The 17656-nt window shown below is 39.4% G+C and overlaps 1 protein-coding gene across 6 annotated transcripts in view; it reads right to left on the bottom strand.

The window, feature by feature from the left end:
- Positions 1–17656, bottom strand: part of GAPVD1 (GTPase activating protein and VPS9 domains 1) — an 81739-nt gene that overhangs the window by 19593 nt on the left and 44490 nt on the right. For 3 of the 6 annotated variants that reach the window (XR_007122216.1, XM_047699348.1, XM_047699350.1), the window contains exons 8-16: positions 15054–15183; positions 13288–13413; positions 11099–11272; positions 9294–9434; positions 8074–8208; positions 7488–7607; positions 2199–2276; positions 1702–2072; positions 446–533 (exon numbers count right to left, since the gene is read on the bottom strand). Coding sequence is in view for 5 of the 6 variants with exons in the window: in XM_047699348.1 (XP_047555304.1) it covers positions 446–533; positions 1702–2072; positions 2199–2276; positions 7488–7607; positions 8074–8208; positions 9294–9434; positions 11099–11272; positions 13288–13413; positions 15054–15183 (1363 nt within the window). In the remaining variant the exon portion in view is untranslated. Of the gene's footprint in view, positions 1–445; positions 534–1701; positions 2073–2198; positions 2277–7487; positions 7608–8073; positions 8209–9293; positions 9435–11098; positions 11273–13287; positions 13414–15053; positions 15184–17656 lie in introns of those variants that run through there. The other 3 variants (XM_047699349.1, XM_047699351.1, XM_047699352.1) reach the window with 2 other exon arrangements.

Here is a 17656-nt window from a genome sequence, read left to right as displayed (position 1 = left end):
CAGCTGCCTTCCAAAATAAACACTCACTAATATTCAAGATAAAAACATTCTCAATGAACACAAAAAGTTAAGTTTACTCCAGGAATGTAAAGGATGAATTTTCAATGTTTAATTACCAACAGCATCCCTTTTTCCTGCAGTAATTATTAGCAATTAGTCAAAAGTCCCACGTTTACTCTTAATGGCGTATGATATTTAAACAACCATGACCTGCCTGATTTCCATTTATGAAGCCACTACCACTTCCTGCAAAGAACAAGAACTATCATTTCTAAAGGTCTGCCTTTAGCATTCACCTGAGTGAAACCATTTTCTATGCTCTCAAAATGGCTACAAACTTAGGCCCAGCAAACCTCACAGATGAGGTGACATACTGGCTCTCTGGAAGAGATTTGGGGGCTTTGCTTCTCACTGCTAGTATAACTCTAATATTTTATAAAATTACCTTTAGGCATGGCAGAAACAAAACGTTTTCTCCACCAAGGTCTGTTCCTGTCTGATTTCTCATCATCGCTATCTTTGCGTTCTTCAGTCTGTAGAAAAAGTTTGATGCTTTATTTGGAGTTGGACAGCAGGATAAATTACTAGGGAAAGGATTTCAGTTTGTCTGTGAAAATCAAAAACCACTCTTGTCTTAAAAGAAAAACTGTTCTTATTGCTGTACAGGAAACTTCTGAAACATGGAAGTATACCTTTTAGGCACCAGACTGTGATCTGCTTGAGGGTAGGTACTATCACATTAAACCAAATCGCAAGTAAACCAAAACCTTAACACAGAGCCTAGCACAGAGTAGGCACTAATAAACACTTCTGAAAGGAGTAAGCTCAATCACATGAAGTCTAGAGGGGTAGCAGAGATGAGACAGTAGTAGTAATAACAAAACTGAGTATGGACTGTGTGCCAAATACCGAATGCTGAGGATACATGTTATTTCATTTAAACCTCACAGTAGCCTTAGGAGATAAATAATACTATCAAGTCCTTTTATAGACGTGAAATAAGGGACTAAAAAAAGCTATCTCCCTATCTGCCCCAAAGTTCTATAGCCTGCCTGTCACAGAATTGGGACTCAAACCCAGATGCAGACAACTTCACAGTTCATGTTTGATCTCCGATTAGAGTGAGTTATTAAAATCACATGTCAGGGGCGCCTGGGCGGCTCAGTTGGTTAAGCGTCCACCTTCAGCGCAGGTCATGACCCCAGGTCCTGGGAAGTCCTACATCGGGCTCCCTGCTCAGCGAAGAGCCTCCTTCTCCCTCTCCCTCTGCCTGCCGTTCTGCCTACTTGTGCTATCTCTGTCAAATAAATAAATTAAATCTTAAAAAAAAATCACATATCAAAGAGCTGAGACTATAGTTCCTTTACTAGCCTATCAAGTGACCTCAGACAAATCACTTAATTACTCATCTTGGAAACTGTGAGGTTTAAATGAAATTAGATACAAAACTGCTTAGAGAAAAGTTCAAAGTGTCATAAAAATGCAAAATACATTATAAAACCAAAATAGTATAGGTTTCCCATGGGTTACCACTGGGGACAAACTAGACTGACAGATCATCTTTAATCATGACTGCTGTCCATCCTTACTCTGAGATTTATATATACCATGTTAATCTAACATATCAAAAGAACCTGGCAGATAGAACATTAAAGCTGACCACAACCAGCAAAATTCTTCTAGATGGCCTATGTCCCGTACCTCTCCTCTTGAGGAGTCCTTACTCGGGGATGAAGATGATGAGTGAGGTGCAGCCACCAAAGAAGTAGCACCAGTGGCTGCGGCTGGAGGGAGTTCTCGCTCTTCATTCCCTGGACGACGGTTCCAGCTGGGGTCACTCATGGGTCGCCGGACAGATGATACTATATCAGAGCTCCTGCTGCGAACTAATCTCTCTGGGTAAGAATGCCTTTGCTTGAATGCCTCCATTTCAGCTGGAGTTAACATATGGGAACCAAAGTTCGGCAACCTGGCCTCATTTCCTCCCACAGCTCCTTCCAGGATTGGGGGATCTGGTGGTGGATGCGACGGCCTGGCATAATGAACCTTTGGCCTTACCACAGCAGAAGCTCCTAGAACACAGGGGAAAAGAAGTTTGCAACTGAGATACAACTGATTCAACAAAGTCATCAACAAAGGGTTTTGGTTCTGTTCTTCTGCCCAGGGTAAGAGTCATAAAGCTCATTTGACTAGTTTACCTTCATGTGAAGACAGCGGATCAAACATGGCAAGTACAGACTCGGACTGAGAAGGAGGAGAGGTCAGCTGGTGGGCGCCTAAAATAAATAGGCAAACTGTAAGACCAAATCAGAACTCATCACTCAGTAAGAGTTTCTACACAGTGAAAAAGGTTCTAGCATTCTTCCAGTTTTCCTTTTCTTTTTTTTTCTTTTAAGATTTATTATTTAAGAGAGTGCACACAGTGGGGAAGGGGTAGAGGGGGAGAGAGAGGGAGAGAATCCCTAGCAGACTCCATACCCAGTGCAAGCCCCATGCAGGGCTTGATCTCACGACCCTGAGATCACAATGTGGGCTGAAATCAAGAGTCGGATACTCAACTGAGTGACCCAGGGGCTCCTCTGAATTTTCGTTTTCTGATCAACAGAACTTGAGGGGCATGTCAGAAAAAAAGAGAATCTGACAAATATCATAGTCTGATTACTTCAAATTCATGGTATATTTTTACCTACATACGTGGATTTTAATGACACTTAAGTGGTCTAGCATTGCATGTTAATCAGTTTTAATGGCCAAATTGTATTATAGTTAATGCAAAGAGCAGAGCCAAAATATGTAGATCATCAAAATTTTCAGAATGTCACAACTGCCCTGAGGCTCACCTTCTTTCCAACTATAAAAATAATGATACAAAAATAATAATAATAATAATAATAATAATAATAATAATAATAATAAGGGCAGGGGTGCCTGGGTGGCTCAGTCAATGAAGCATCTGCCTTCGGCTCAGGTCATAATCCCCGGGTCCTAGGATTGAGCCCCGACTCAAAACTGCTTCACCCTCTTGTCACTCCCCCTGCTTGTGCTTTCTCTTTCTCACTCTCAAACAAAATCTTTAACAATAATAATAATCAGGGCAATATTACCTAGAAGGAGTATATGTGCTCGCTTCGGCAGCACATATACCTAGAAGGAGTATAAATAAAAAGTTGTAGAATTTGAAATTCCTTTTTTTTTTTTTTTTTAAAGATTTTATTTATTGGGGGGCGCCTGGGTGGCTCAGTGGGTTAAGCCGCTGCCTTTGGCTCAGGTCCATGATCCCAGGTCCTGGGTTCAAGCCCCACATCGGGCTTTCCGCTCGGCAGGGAGCCTGCTTCCTCCTCTCTCTCTGCTTGCCTCTCTGCCTACTTGTGATTTCTCTCTGTCAAATAAATAAATAAAATCTTTAAAAAAAAAAAAAAAATTTTATTTATTGGGGCGCCTGGGTGGCTCAGTGGGTTAAGCCGCTGCCTTCGGCTCAGGTCATGATCTCAGGGTCCTGGGGTCGAGTCCCGCAACGGGCTCTCTGCTCAGCAGGGAGCCTGCTTCCCTTCCTCTCTCTCTCTGCCTGCCTTTCTGCCTACTTGTGATCTCTGACTGTCAAAAAAAAAAAAAAAAAAAGATTTTATTTATTTATTTGACAGACAGAGATCACAAGCAGGCAGAGAGAGAGGAGGAAGCAGGTTCCCTGCTGAGCAGAGAGCCCGATGCAGGGCTCGATCCCAGGACCTTGAGATCGTGACCTGAGCTGAAGGCAGAGGCTTTAACCCACTGAGCCACCCAGGCGCCCCGAATTTGAAATTCCTATACTGCTCTAGGCAAATGAAATTTATAAAAGTACTTCTAACAAAAATGACTAATACTATACTACATCATAAAACAGACTTGAACTACTCTCAGCTATGGAGTAAAAATGACTCCTCTAAGCATATGTCTACACAAATAAAATCAGAAATATTAAAACAGGTAACTTTGCAGAGGATAAAACTTTCAGATATATAAAAGAAACTGTTCCTCTAGGGGTGCCCGGGGGGGTTCAGTCAGTTAAACATCCAACTCTTGATTTCAGCTCAGGTCATGATTTCAGGGTTGTGAGACCGAGCCTCAATTAAAATTCTCTCTCTCCCTTTGCCCCTCCCCACCTCACCCCCAGCCCACACCCGCCATCAAGGGTGCTCTCTCTTAAAAACAAAAAGAAACTGTTACTCTAAACTTTTTGAGTCTGAACTCTTTAATGCTAATGAATGGCAGTTCTTTGATTTTATGCTTTTTGATTTTTCTTTCGTTCTATATATTTACCCTCCTCTATTCAAATTATAAAAATAGTACATTATTACGAAAGATAGCTTAGAATATCAGTTTTAAAATTTTGGTCTTAAGACACTTCTATATTCTTAAAAATTACTGCTCTGAAGAGCCTATACATGTTGGTTATATCTACCAATACTTACCATATCATAAATTAAAACTGAAAACAAATATGTATTTATATATTAATTCATTTAAATACATCTGTTAAATGGTAATACAAATAACCCTTTTAAATGAAAAAATAACTATTTTTCAAAATAAAAAAATAACAAGTAGAGTGACACTGTTTTAAATTTTTACAAATTCCTTTAATGAACAGAGCTGGATTCTCATATGAGCTTTTGCTTTCAATCTGTTGCAATACGTATTTTGACTGAAGTATATAAAGCTGGCCTTACACAGATATATAGTTAGAAAAGGGAAGATATTTTAATAGCCTTCTCAGATAATCGTGCACATTCTTCTATGATACAACACCGAATCTTGATTAGTAGTTTTTAAAGGTTAGCTACAATTAGGAATTGGAAACCAAATCAATGAACTTTTGCTCTGTTACATTAAAATTAATTGGTCTGTCTTCTACTTTAAATGATTTCTATAACATCATGCATTGATCACCTGGAAAATACTCATTCAATTAGATACGTAGATCTTCACATGTTGACACACTTCAATATATAATATCAAAAAATTACATTCTCATCAGAAAAAAACACCAATCTCATCAGAAAAGTCTTTAAATATCAGTAAGCTGTCAAGCTCATGAAGGTGGATACAAATTTTCTGCAATTGTCATTTTTATCTGAAAGCCTGAATTTTACCAGTGGCAATAAACACTGCCAGTTGTTTTCCTTGAAGTGATAGGCTCCCTTGTTTAATTTTCAAGAAATGCCTGCCAAATACCAAAATATGAGTAACTACAGTTTGTTAGTCCTTCTTTCAAGTAAAAATGGTGTGTCATGAAAGACAAACAAGAGAAGAAACAGCTAGTTAAGCTCACAGCTCCGATAAGCATCTAAGTGTTTCTCCTTGAGATACTTCGAGTTTCAGACTGCAGCAGAAATGCATTAGGTGGGGGCCCCTGGGTGGCTCAGTGGGTTAAAGCCTCTGCCTTCTCATGATTGGGCTCTCTGCTCAGCGAGGAGCCTGCTTCCCCCTCTCTCTGCCTGCCTCTCTGCCTACTTGTGTTCTCTGTCAAATAAATAAAAACAAAATCTAAAAGAGGAGAAAGAAATGCATTACGACTATTTCCTATTTCTCCAGAATTTTAAACAGATGTGTACTCAGGGTTCATATGTGATTAAATAATTTTTACTGCTTCATGAAAGATATTCATATGTAAAACTTTCTTTTTTAACTGGGAGAGAATATAGTGACTGCTCTCTCTGCTTCATGCTCAGGCCTGACCCAGCCAATCTACCCACCTCTCCTTGTGCCCCATCAGTGCAAATGTCAGTACAATGAAAAGGACAATAACCTTTTACTACTATGAAAAGAGTTTGTGGGGCGCCTGGGTGGCTCAGCGGGTTAAAGCCTCTGCCTTCAGCTCAGGTCATGATCTCAGGGTCCTGGGATCGAGCCCCACGTCAGGCTCTCTGCTCAGCAGGGAGCCTGCATCCCCTACCCTCTGCCTCTGCCTCTCTGCCTACTTGTGATCTCTCTCTCTCTCTCTCTCTCTGTGTCAAATAAATAAATAAAATCTTTAAAAAAAAAAAAAAAGAAAGAAAGAAAATAGTTTTGACCTCATTACCCCCACTTCCCAAAAGGGTCTTAAGGTTAGTGGTCCATGGAGACTATAACTCTGAAAACTCCTTATTTAGAACAGTGGTTCTCAAATGGGACTATTTTGTTCCCCAAGGGATCATTTGCCAGACACTTCTGGTTTTCACAACTGCAGGGGAAGAAGGAGGGTGCTATGCTCCTGGTAGAGGCCAGAGATGACACTAACCAGCCTATAAGACACTGAAAAGGTTTCCGTAACAAAGAACCACCTGGTCGGAAATGTTAATACTGCTGAGGATGAGAAATCTTGGTTTAGAACAAAAACCATTTTTTAGGGTGTCCTGGGTGGCTCGGTGGGTTAAAGCCTCTGCCTTCGGCTCAGGTCATGATCCCAGGGTCCTGGGATGGAGCTCCGCATGAGACTCTCTGCTCAGCGGGGAGCCTGCTTCCCCATCTCACTCTCTGCCTGCCTCTCTGCCTGCTTGTGATCTCTGTCTATCAAATAAATAAATAAAATCTTTAAAAAACAAAACAAAACAAAACCCATTTTTTATGAGAAAGAAAAAGTATCTAAAACTCAGCATATAAAACCACTGCCAGCATTCTGGTATTTCTTTCCTATGCTTTCTCTATGATAGGTCTTTTATCTATTTTTTAATTTTTTAAAAAGATTTTATTTATTCATTTGATAGACACAGCAAGAGAAGGAACACAAGCAGGAGGAGTGGGAAACGGGGAGAAGCAGGCTTCCCACTGAGCAGGGAGCCCAATGTGGGCTCCATCCCAGGACCCCAATTGGGATCATGACCTGAGCCGAAGGCAGACACTAAGCAATTGAGCCACCAAGCGCCCCTGATAGGTTTTTTAGTGTTTTATTATATTACATATGAAATTCTTCAGCAGATTTCCCAAGAGATACTATGTTCTAGCATTTCTAGAGTTTCAAGTTATTTCATGTGCTTTAAAGGATTTTAAAAAAACATCCACAAAACAAAAACAAAACAGCCACATAAATTATAAGTGGGTACATCAAAATTCACTCAGCAATTCTATTTTTTAACCCTTAGGTTGTTTCTCATTTTCTGCCAATAGGGAAGCTATGAAGAACATCAATGTAAATGCTACAAAGAATGTAAGACCTTCTGCATACACAGAACTGTTTCCTGGTGACTGATTCCTAAAGTAGGCTAACTGAACCAAATTTAGTTTGTGAATTTCCTTTCTTTTAGGGCCTGAACTCATGACCCTAGATCAAGACCTGAGCTGAGACCAAGAGTTGGATGCTTAACCAACTGAGCCACCAGGCACCCCTGGTTTATAAATTTTCAAGGCCGTACATACGCACTGCCAAATTATACCCCAAAGTGCTCTACCAACTGATATTATCACCAGCAAAATTACAAGACTGCCAGTTTGAATGTGATCATTTTTAAGTCGTTCTCCTTTCCCCTTCTTACCATGAGTTACTTCATCCATGTCTGGACTAGTGACAGAATCTTTACCCCCAAAATCAGAGCTGCACTCGGATCTCAGGTCTTCAATCTTATTGGGAATATCCTCAGAGGTTGCACTTATGCCTTTAAATAAATAAATAAAGTAAAAAATAAACAGCAAGAAGAACAAAATAACCACACGAAAAGTATATGAAGTTTGGAGAAATGTAAATATTCTCAAAATTTTTATGTCCCAGTGCTATACGTGCAAGATGTTTGGTATCAGATCCTTTATTGTATAACTGCCTACATATGCTTACCTTGATTTGTACAACACAATCACAAGTATCATGTGGTATCTAAATACAGTAGCAGAGGCCACCAAGAACAGAATTAGGGAACACACACAGACTGTTTGCCAATTACTTTAAGAGGCTCTATAAAGCCACACGTTAAGTTCTCAGAGATTTAAGGTTCCATGGAAATAATTTTGTTTCCTGGAATATTCCTCAACTCTTAAATAAAACATATCTCTTTGTTATCAACTTTATAAATGGAGAGGTGGGAACACACCTTGCAATCCTTATTCCTTAAAACAAGACAGACATACCCGACACAACACTGAGGCCTGGTGTGCTGGGGCGGGAACTGACCTCCCTGACATCTGTATCATCAGACGTGCTACCTAGTCCAGAGCAGCTCTCCAGCTCTTGTAGACGCTCCTCCTGCTTTAGATCCGGGGCCTCTAAACAGAAGACATGAGGTGCCACATTAGTGATTCTGTTAGCATGCCACAGTTTCAGCTTGTGACCCACATGAGGGAAGCTACCAGAATGTGAATGAAATCATTGTAAACAGATTTCTAAGTCTGGGCCAGTTAGCAAAGTTGGTTAGATCGAGTGTTAAAGAAGCTGAGGTTGTGATTTTCATTCCAGTATAGGCCAGTTGTTGTGCAAAGGTGGAGACTCTGCCTGTAGATCACTAATCTCATAAAAATATGCTATTGGTTAAGAAGTAAACGCCATAAGAGAATACAAAATAGCTTAACATTAAACCAAACATTTTCTAAAAAATAACTTCTATGGGCACTCAAAAGACAGTAAGCTAATCCTACTGTCTCCTTATGTAAAGGGCAGCATATCTGAGTCCATTAATACTATAAAACATATCAGAATCACTTAATTATTCTTGAGCCAAGTAAATCAGATAGAATGTTATTCAGACATACAGTTACTTAAATTTGCATTCTGGTAGTTGACATTTCATTGAAAGTAAAGTTTTATCTTCATAATCAGAATACCAAAAAAAGGAGAAATGTAATTTTTAAGAAAAGAGAAAGTACAAAACACTTTATATACATTTATAATAATCCTGTACAAAATAATTCTCAAGACTCGAGAGTCTCAATTTCAGTACATTTCAAAAATATATTAGCTATCTTTTAAAGGGTCAAGTTCTCTCTGGGATGAATCTAGGCATGCTTACCAAGCATCCAACCGCTCAGGGTTCAAGTTGTACTGCTATTCCTATTTTGTGATGAGTTAGTGGGAGATACTGAACTGAGTGTCCCACACAGAACTCTGGTGAGTTGCTGCCAAATACTTAAAAATAACTGAACACACAGTCAAAAAGCACCTGCCATCTTAGCCTATGCCATCCAACACTGCATTTTTTTCTTGATGGACAGAAAATGCCCTAACTGTCCACCTGAAATTCTTAGTAAGATGGTTGTGTCACACTTGACAAAAATGTACATAGTACAGAAATTAAGATACCTTATATTTAAAACTTCTGTGCAAACCAAAAAGCAAACAACGATGGCATACTAACCTGAATCACTTGGCAATACCTCTACACTCCAAGCTTCGCTTGTTGTCTCTGATATGGTAGAACCAGTGCAGGGGTCAAGAAGCACGGACCCTGAACCTGGCAGGCACAGTAAACTGCCTAACATGTTCTCTGCTGCTGCACCTGTATAACCAGTGGGGAGCAAAGGGTTAACGAAGATCCTGATGGAAAGAGCAGTGATAATGGAGAAGGGCCAAACACTAAACTAAGGTCATCTCTACTCTCTCCACCAGAAGGAAGCCCAAGTAAGTGTAATTTCAATCAATAGCACCACTAAAAACAAATTTCCCACTTTGGTCACAAGGGCACAAGCTCCTTTTTCTCAGTTTCCTCCTGTTCAATTTGGACTCTCCGTAGAGAAAACATCCATCATTAGGGTCAAGTCATTTCAACTAGCTTACATCTGGGTTTTGTAGTACATTTTTACATGTGTCCCTAAATACCTAAACTGTATAGTCCTCACAGGGATTGAAAATACTCAAATAGAGACAGTTAACCACAGAAAGTTATACTGGCCAAATATGTTTTCTTCCGGCATATTAGCCACATATTTAGAACAATAAAATATATTTGCAGGAAAAAAAAAATATTTTCAGGAAAATACACGTCTCTGTAGCACGCATTCAACTGCAAATACAGCTCATTGCTCAAACAGCTTTCTGCCAGGAAATATACTACTCTGGCCCCTGAAACAGAGTAATGCAAAACCAATGAAGAAATCTGTTTACACTACTTATAAAGACAAATAGAAAGGATTAAACATGATTATACACCCGTGTTAGAAATACTCAAGTTCAGGATGCTCCGCGACGTCTGATTATGCCTAACAAAAGAACATTTCTACTGTAGTGCATAGGAAACTTTTGGCAAAAGATTACTGGTGAAAGTTACCGTTTAAAGATATATCATAAAATAATTACAAATTAAATAACATCTGGAACTTGCCTAAACATAACAGGGGGATAGGGTAAAAGGGTAATGGGAAAAGAGATGAGACAAAACCAGCCACGTGTATACGTGTGCTAGTTGAAGCTAAATGACGGGTACATAGAGTTCAATCTTCTCTCTTTGATTTGACTGAAATGTTCCATGATTTAAAGTGAAAATGAACATGCTGCTTATAGGACTGTATGAAATTTTTCAGAACTCACAGAACTGCAGTATCCTAAAGACGGTAAGTTTTCAAGTATGTAAATTGAACCTCAATACACTTGACATTAAAAAAAAGAAAGAAAAAACTATAGTCACTCTTTTGGAACTGAATTAATCCTTCCAAAAGAAAATTCTTTTCTTTTTTCTTTTTTTTTTTTTTTTTTAAAGTAAGCTCTATGACCAACACAGGCCTTCAACTCACAACCCTGAGATCAAGAGCCACATGTTCTACTGACTGAGCCAGCCAGGTGCCCTACTAAATTCAAGTTTTAGAGAATCTCAGTACTATATTATTCTAAAAGACTTTATGGCTATAATCTATAAGAATTTTCATCTTCAGGTAAGGTGTTTAGTCTCAAATAGAATATCATAAGAATGTATACTATGCCCTGAAAACAAGAAGCTAATTCAGAAGACTGTTTTTCTTTTTTGGCAGGGAAGGGGGAGTTAAATGCAGGTAGGGAAAAACACTACCTATATTTAGGTAAAGAAAGAAAAACACAACTGCCTTGTTACATACAGTTATCTCAGCTTCCCAGTCTGTCTGTCAGAGGCTGAAGTCCCTGCCCATGAAGGGACTTCCTAATACCTAATACCTAAACAGCAATCTTCCAGAGAAATTAAACAGCAGTTACCTGCAATTTCTTGTAAGCGATCTTCATCAATGTTAGGGTCAAAATCACTTCCCAAGACATCTGTACTCCAGGTCTCACTCACTGTTTCTGATATATCTCTGTCATCTGTCAGTCCCATCATGTCACGTATTTCAAACTTCCTTAGTTTATCATCAAGATTATCTTGTGTTGTAGCTATCAAAAACAAAATTACGCACTTTAAAAATGGCAGCACAGCTATTTTTTTTAATCAACTTTAAAGGTACATATTTTCTCATGAACACTGAGCATGCAATACCAAGGCCCTGAATTATCTCCCTATGGATGTACTATTTCCCTCTCTGAACAAAGCTAAAGCTCAGCATGTGGACCCCCATTTCTGATAGATTAATTGGGCAGTGTGATTCTGATAAAAAACCGGGATATATTTTCCTCTCCATGTATTTGCACAGGCTTTGTTACTTGCTTTGGCCAAAAGAGTAAAGAAGTGTGCCAGTTCCAAGGCTAGACCTCAAAAGACCCTTATAAACTTCTGCCCTCTTTTTCACCTTTGGTTCTGCCATGAGAACAAGCTTAAGCTAGCCCACTGGTGGATGGGGAACCACAGGGAACAAAGCAAAGGTCATCCTAGAGCAGCCACCTCCTCACTGAACAACTGTCCCCCAACTAAGATTGGCAGAGCTCCCTTCCCAAGCACCGGTGACTGCAAATACATGAGTCAGTCTAGTCAAAATCAAACCACCCAGCTGACCCACAGACCTGAGATCACAAATAAATGTTTGTTGTTTTAAGTCACTAAGTTTTGAGGTGGTTTGTTACATAGCAATTACTCTGGCAATAATGAACTGATAAAAAATATTTTTTTCATTTGCCTTGAATACATTCCCCTGATACTAGAGTTTTCTCTCTTCCCTTGACTAATGAGTAAAACAGTCTGTAATTTGTCTCAATTTATTAACCTCGTGTTCACAAAATGTAGACACCAACCACCTATATCAGAATCACCTAGAGGGCTTGTTAAGTGATATTCTTTCAACTTCTGTCTTAAGCTCTTATTTTAGGTTTCTTTCTTATTTGCAGAAAATTTAATCCTAACTGATATGACAAACTAGTCCAGTAAAATATACTACTACTTTTATTCAAGCCACACATATCCCAACTGGCAATGCTCTTTTCCTTTCTGAAAATGAACTGCACAAGGATTCCTAGAAATGAGACATGGGAAATGGTCAGTTTCCCAGGTTATTTTTATGCGCACTCAGGTCTCAGAATATTGCCTCTGACCCAGCTGATCTGCAATCTGCCATCAACACTCCCTTGAAGGCCACCAGTGATCTTTAAATCAACAAATCCAAAGAACTTTTTCAAATTCATCTTCCTAAAGCACAACAGGGATCCCTCTACTTTTCAGTCCTTACCCCACTTGGCAGTTCCTGAGTTAAGTACTATGGTTTCCCACTTCCCTGACCTGCTTGTACTATTCTATTCCTTCACCTAGAATGCCCCATCTTTAGTTTCTGCCAATGCAATGCGAGCCGGACTTTAAGGCTAGCATTTTCTTCCACTAAGTTTTTTCCTACACTTCTAACCACCTTATCTCCCACTCAGAATCGCCACGGCCCTTTTATAACACTTTCAGACATTTGTATACCATCCTATCCCTATTCCAAGTGCCTTTAACCCCAAGTATTTATCTTTGTATCCCTTAAAATTTCAGTATTACAGAACTGAAATGCCAAATATTATAGAATTCAAGCAATTCATTTTAATTATTCTATGTAACTTAAGCCTAAAATAATTCATTTACCAACTAAAATTTTTTTTAAAGATTTTATTTATTTATTTGACAGACAGATCACAAGTAGGCAGAGAGGCAGGCAGAAAAAGAAGGAGAGGCAGGCAGAAAAAGAGGGAGAAGCAGGCTTCCTGCTGAGCAGAGAGACTGATGCGGGGCTCGATCCCAGGACCGTGGGATCATCACCTGAGCCAAAGACAGAGGCTTATTAACCCACTGAGCCACCCAGGCACCCCCCAACTAAACATTTTTAACTGAAAGAATTATGAATAAATGCAAGTTTTCTGGTCGTTATATGAGCAACCTACATTTATTCTTTTACTAAACACAGCCATCCTACATGGAAACATATAGTTTATCCTGCAGCCAGGCAAATTCTTTGCTACTTGAACAAATGTGTTCAACTTCACTTTACCTTGTTCATGCTCTAATAGCTGGAGAGCTTCAACTCCATTACTCCCAGAGGGTCCTGCTCCAAGTTCTGATACAGACTCTCCTTCCAGGTCTAGAGAGGACACCGAATTAGAGCGATTTGACGGACCTAGAGAAATGTTTATACTGTGAGTATGTTTTTTAAAAGTCACAAGCCACCATGCAACTTTTCATGCCTTGTTAACAGACTGAAAACTAATTAAGGTGCATTTATTTATTTCTATGTATATATTTATTTTAGAGAGAGAAAGTATGCAAGCATGGGGCACAGGGAGAAACAGAGGGAGAGAGAGAAAATCTCAAGGAGACTCCCGTTGAGCACGGAGCCAGATGTGGCGCTCGATACCACAACCCCACAATCATAACCTCAGCTGAGATCAAGAGCCAGATGCTTAACCAATTGAGCCACCAAGGTGCCCCAAGGTGCTTTTATTCATGTATTCATTTTTACTAAGGTGCTTTTTAATATTTTTTATTTATTGTGGGAGAGGGGCAGAGAACAAGGGAAAGAGAATCTCAAGAAGGCTCCACGCCCAGCATGGAGCCTAAATGGGGCACAATCTAACAACCCTGAAATCATGACCTGAGTCAAAATCAAGAGTGGGATGCTTAACCAACTGAGCCACCCAGGTGTCCCAGGGTGCTTTTAATACTGCATCTGTACCTTAAAAATACACATGCCCTTTAAGCCAGCAATTGTGCTTCTAGGAATTTATCCTAGGAAACAACTCAAAAACTCACCTAACATTGCTTGTCGAAGGGCTTTTTATAATGCTTGGAAAGTAAAACAATCTTTATGTTTAATCATACAAGAATGTTTAAATAAATTATGCCCACTTGAAGTTAAAGAAAAAAACCATTAAGAACCTAAGTTATTTAAGAAAGGGAAGTGTCACCGCTAGACTGTTAAACAAAAAAGGGTTACAAAACAACATAAACCTACTCTTGCTATAAATAAACCAAAATGCTGCTATTAAAGAATGGTACGGGTGCCTGGGCGACTCAGGCATCCAACTCTTGATCTCAGCTCAGGTCGTGATCCCAGGGTCATAAGTTCAAGCCCCCAAAAAGTAGAATGGTGAAATTACAATGATTCAATTTCATTTCTGCATTTTCTAGAATGAATGTACATTACTTCTGTTCTAAAAAGTCAGAGAAAAAGGAAAAATTATATTTTGCTTAAAATGATAGTAAACCCAACTTTCTTCATTAAAAAAAGTTTGTCCTCATACATGAAATGACAAATTCTCACTACACAATCTACAGTTTTAATTTTCTAATGTTATTCCCATTTCCACTGTATCTTCCTGCTTCATAAAGATGTGTGTGTGAATAAAGAAATACAGAACATTTAAGGTATACACAACATCCTAAAATACTAGTGAGTCCATTTCTCCCATTTAGACATGCACTCTATCCCTCTAAAGGAGCTTCATAAGCTTTGGGATACATTAATACTAGAGAAACTTGGCATTATTCAAGTCTCAATAAAGACCTATATCTTCTCCATTTTATATGATCAAAGGTCTTTTGCAATCTTTTTCTTTTTAAATTTTTTTCTTGCAATCTTAGTTTATTCCAGAAACAATCCTTACAGCCAACTGTTCAAGATCATTAGAGGAAAACTTCATTACTCTCCTCAGGGAGAGGAACAGATGGTATAATTATAATTTATAAGGCTCCTTTAAAGATCACAAAACAAAGTATTACTTGAATCACATTAACTCTTTGAATGAAGTAACCCTTCACCTTCAGATATTCCTTCCAGATTATCACTGCAGAGGGAAAAGCGCAAGGTTTTATCAGGTTTACCGTGGAGTTTGTTTTCATCGACGGGGACATCTCCTTGTCCTCCATCTGAAAGTTGCATGTTTAGGACCTGAAAAATAAAACGCCATTGGTTTATCAGAACTGAGAGGTTACTGACATGAAAACAGAACACAGCAAATGCATATTTAAGTTCTTCTTAATCTTAAATTTTTATTTTTAACAAAAAACCCATTCACAAGATTCTGATCAAGTTTTTAACTGTAGTTAACTGATCAAGCAGATCAATTAAAAAAAAAAAAAAGTGAACCTATGCCCTTCCATCACCCGGTATCAGAGACTGAAATCTCTGGCAATCAGGTATCCGTGAGCAATGTGAAGGATCATAAGAATCAAAAGGCTTTGGAATCAGCAGGCCGGTCCTTCTGGCTCTGCCATGTGCCAACTATGTAGTCTTGGGTAAGTGATTTAAGCTTCTTTATCTATAAAAGAGTCATGGTAACAGTATGCATACCATGGAGCTGTTGAGGATTAAATCTGAAAAGATGCACAGAAAGCATTCTTTCTCTGGAAAAATGACATTAAAATTGCAGTACATTTTTAAAAAAGTCGATAAGCTGATTTCACAGGAAGAAAACAGGAACAAAGTATCTTGCAGGCACCAGAATTCAATCAATCCAGTTTGAACCTTGCCTCAATCACCATATACACAGCCACCAAGTCCATACCAGGAGCTGAAGTGTACCTTCACAGCTATCTCTAGCTTAGAGTGGATGGCCTTTTTACAAGGTTTCTACTTGTTAGATGACTTCCAAATAACAGAATTACTTTGTCACTCCACACATGCCTCATAACTCAGCTGTAAACATGTATCTCCAACCTAATGAAGAACTCCGTGCTTTGCTGAAAGTCAAACAGCATGTTTTAAGCACACTGGAACTCGAAATCACAGCCACTGGGATCCTAGGTTGTTGGCAGAACATGAAGAACAGTCTCCTCACTTAAGAAGAAGAAACCCCAAACCCTGTAGGTGCTATTTTGGCCCTGCATTTAAATGAGTAAATTAAAGGGTTTTTCAATGCTCTGTACCTTTATTCATGTGATGCGCTTTTTTTTTAAGATTTTATTTATTTGACAGAGAGATCACAAGTAGGCAGAGAGGTAGGCAGAGAGAGAGAGAGAGGGAAGCAGGCTCCCTGCTGAGCAGAGAGCCTGATGCGGCACTTGATCCCAGGACCCTGAGATCACGACCTGAGCCGACGGCAGCAGCTTAACCCACTGAGCCACCCAGGCACCCCTCATGTGATGCTTTTAAAAAAGCCATTTAAGAACAGAGTAATTTGGGGGTGTCTGGGTGCTTACTGGGTTAAGTGTCTGACTCTTGATTTTGGCTCAGGTCATGATCTCAGGGCTCTGAGCTCTGCGATGGAGCCCCACGTACGGCTCTATGCTGGGTGTAGAGGCAAGTGCTTAAGATTCTCTCGCTCCTGGGGCAACTCGGTGGCTCAGTCAGTTAAGCATCTACCTTTGGCTCAGGTCATGATCTCAGGGTGCTAAAATCGAGCCCCATGTCAGGCTCCCTGTTCAGCGGGAGTCTGCTTCTCCCTCTGCCTCTGCCCCTTCTCCCCTCCCCCTGCTTGTGCTTTCTGTCTCTCAAATAAATAAAATCTTTTTAAAAAAGATTCTCTTTCTCTCCCTTTCCGCCTTCCCCTACCCTCCCACTCAAACAAATAAATAAAAATAGGCTTATTTTCCTATCTGCTTAAAATTAAACGCAGACGTAAAATTTTACATTTTGTATTTTTAAGATAACTTGGATCTTTAAACTCATAGTGAGCAATGTACAAAGAATCTTCAGGAAAAAAATCTATCTAAAGGCCTAGAGAACAGTAAAATTAACAGCAAACAAGGCTCATACCACAAGGAAGAGATTTCCCTCCACAGGAATGCACGCTGCTGCCTTCAGGACTGCCAGAGCTGGGAACCCAGGGAAGGTTAAGCAGGGAAGGTAAAACACCACATCTCCCTAACTGAAATTCAGCAGTTGCTTTTCCTTGTCTAACATTCCCCATATGTTTTAAGTTTATTACATTCTAGAGTTCCTAAAAAGTTGATTCTGACAGTTTTTGCCAGTTCATTTGTGTGTGTGTGTATGTGTGTGTGTGTGTGTGTGTGTGTCTATGGACAGAGTTCTGGACTTGGACATAACTCTTTCCTAAGGGTCATGCCACAGTTCCAAACACAGCTGTACCAACCACTATCATCACTTCATTGACCACTGTAACTAGTCCCTTTATCCCAGGTCATGAATAGGTTTTCTTGACTAATAAGCAGTCCCTGTTGAATATAAAATGATGCTTCTTTTTGATTTCTTCATTCTTTTTGCCTCTGTTCCAAGCTCTTCTGTATACGAATATCTTAAAAGTGATGCCCACACCCCAAGTCCATTTCTTCAAAATATTTTCTTTTCTTAGTTTTCTTTTCAATTCTGTCTACCATTTCTTTCTAACCGACCAAAAAACAGAGTATTTCTAAAGAATGTCTGGCTCTTTAAAGCAGGAATACCACTAGTATATCATCAGAAA

The sequence above is a fragment of the Lutra lutra genome, chromosome 13 (assembly GCF_902655055.1).
Source record: "Lutra lutra chromosome 13, mLutLut1.2, whole genome shotgun sequence".
NCBI classification, from domain to species: domain Eukaryota; kingdom Metazoa; phylum Chordata; class Mammalia; order Carnivora; family Mustelidae; genus Lutra; species Lutra lutra.
This window is presented reverse-complemented; position numbering and strand designations above follow the sequence as displayed.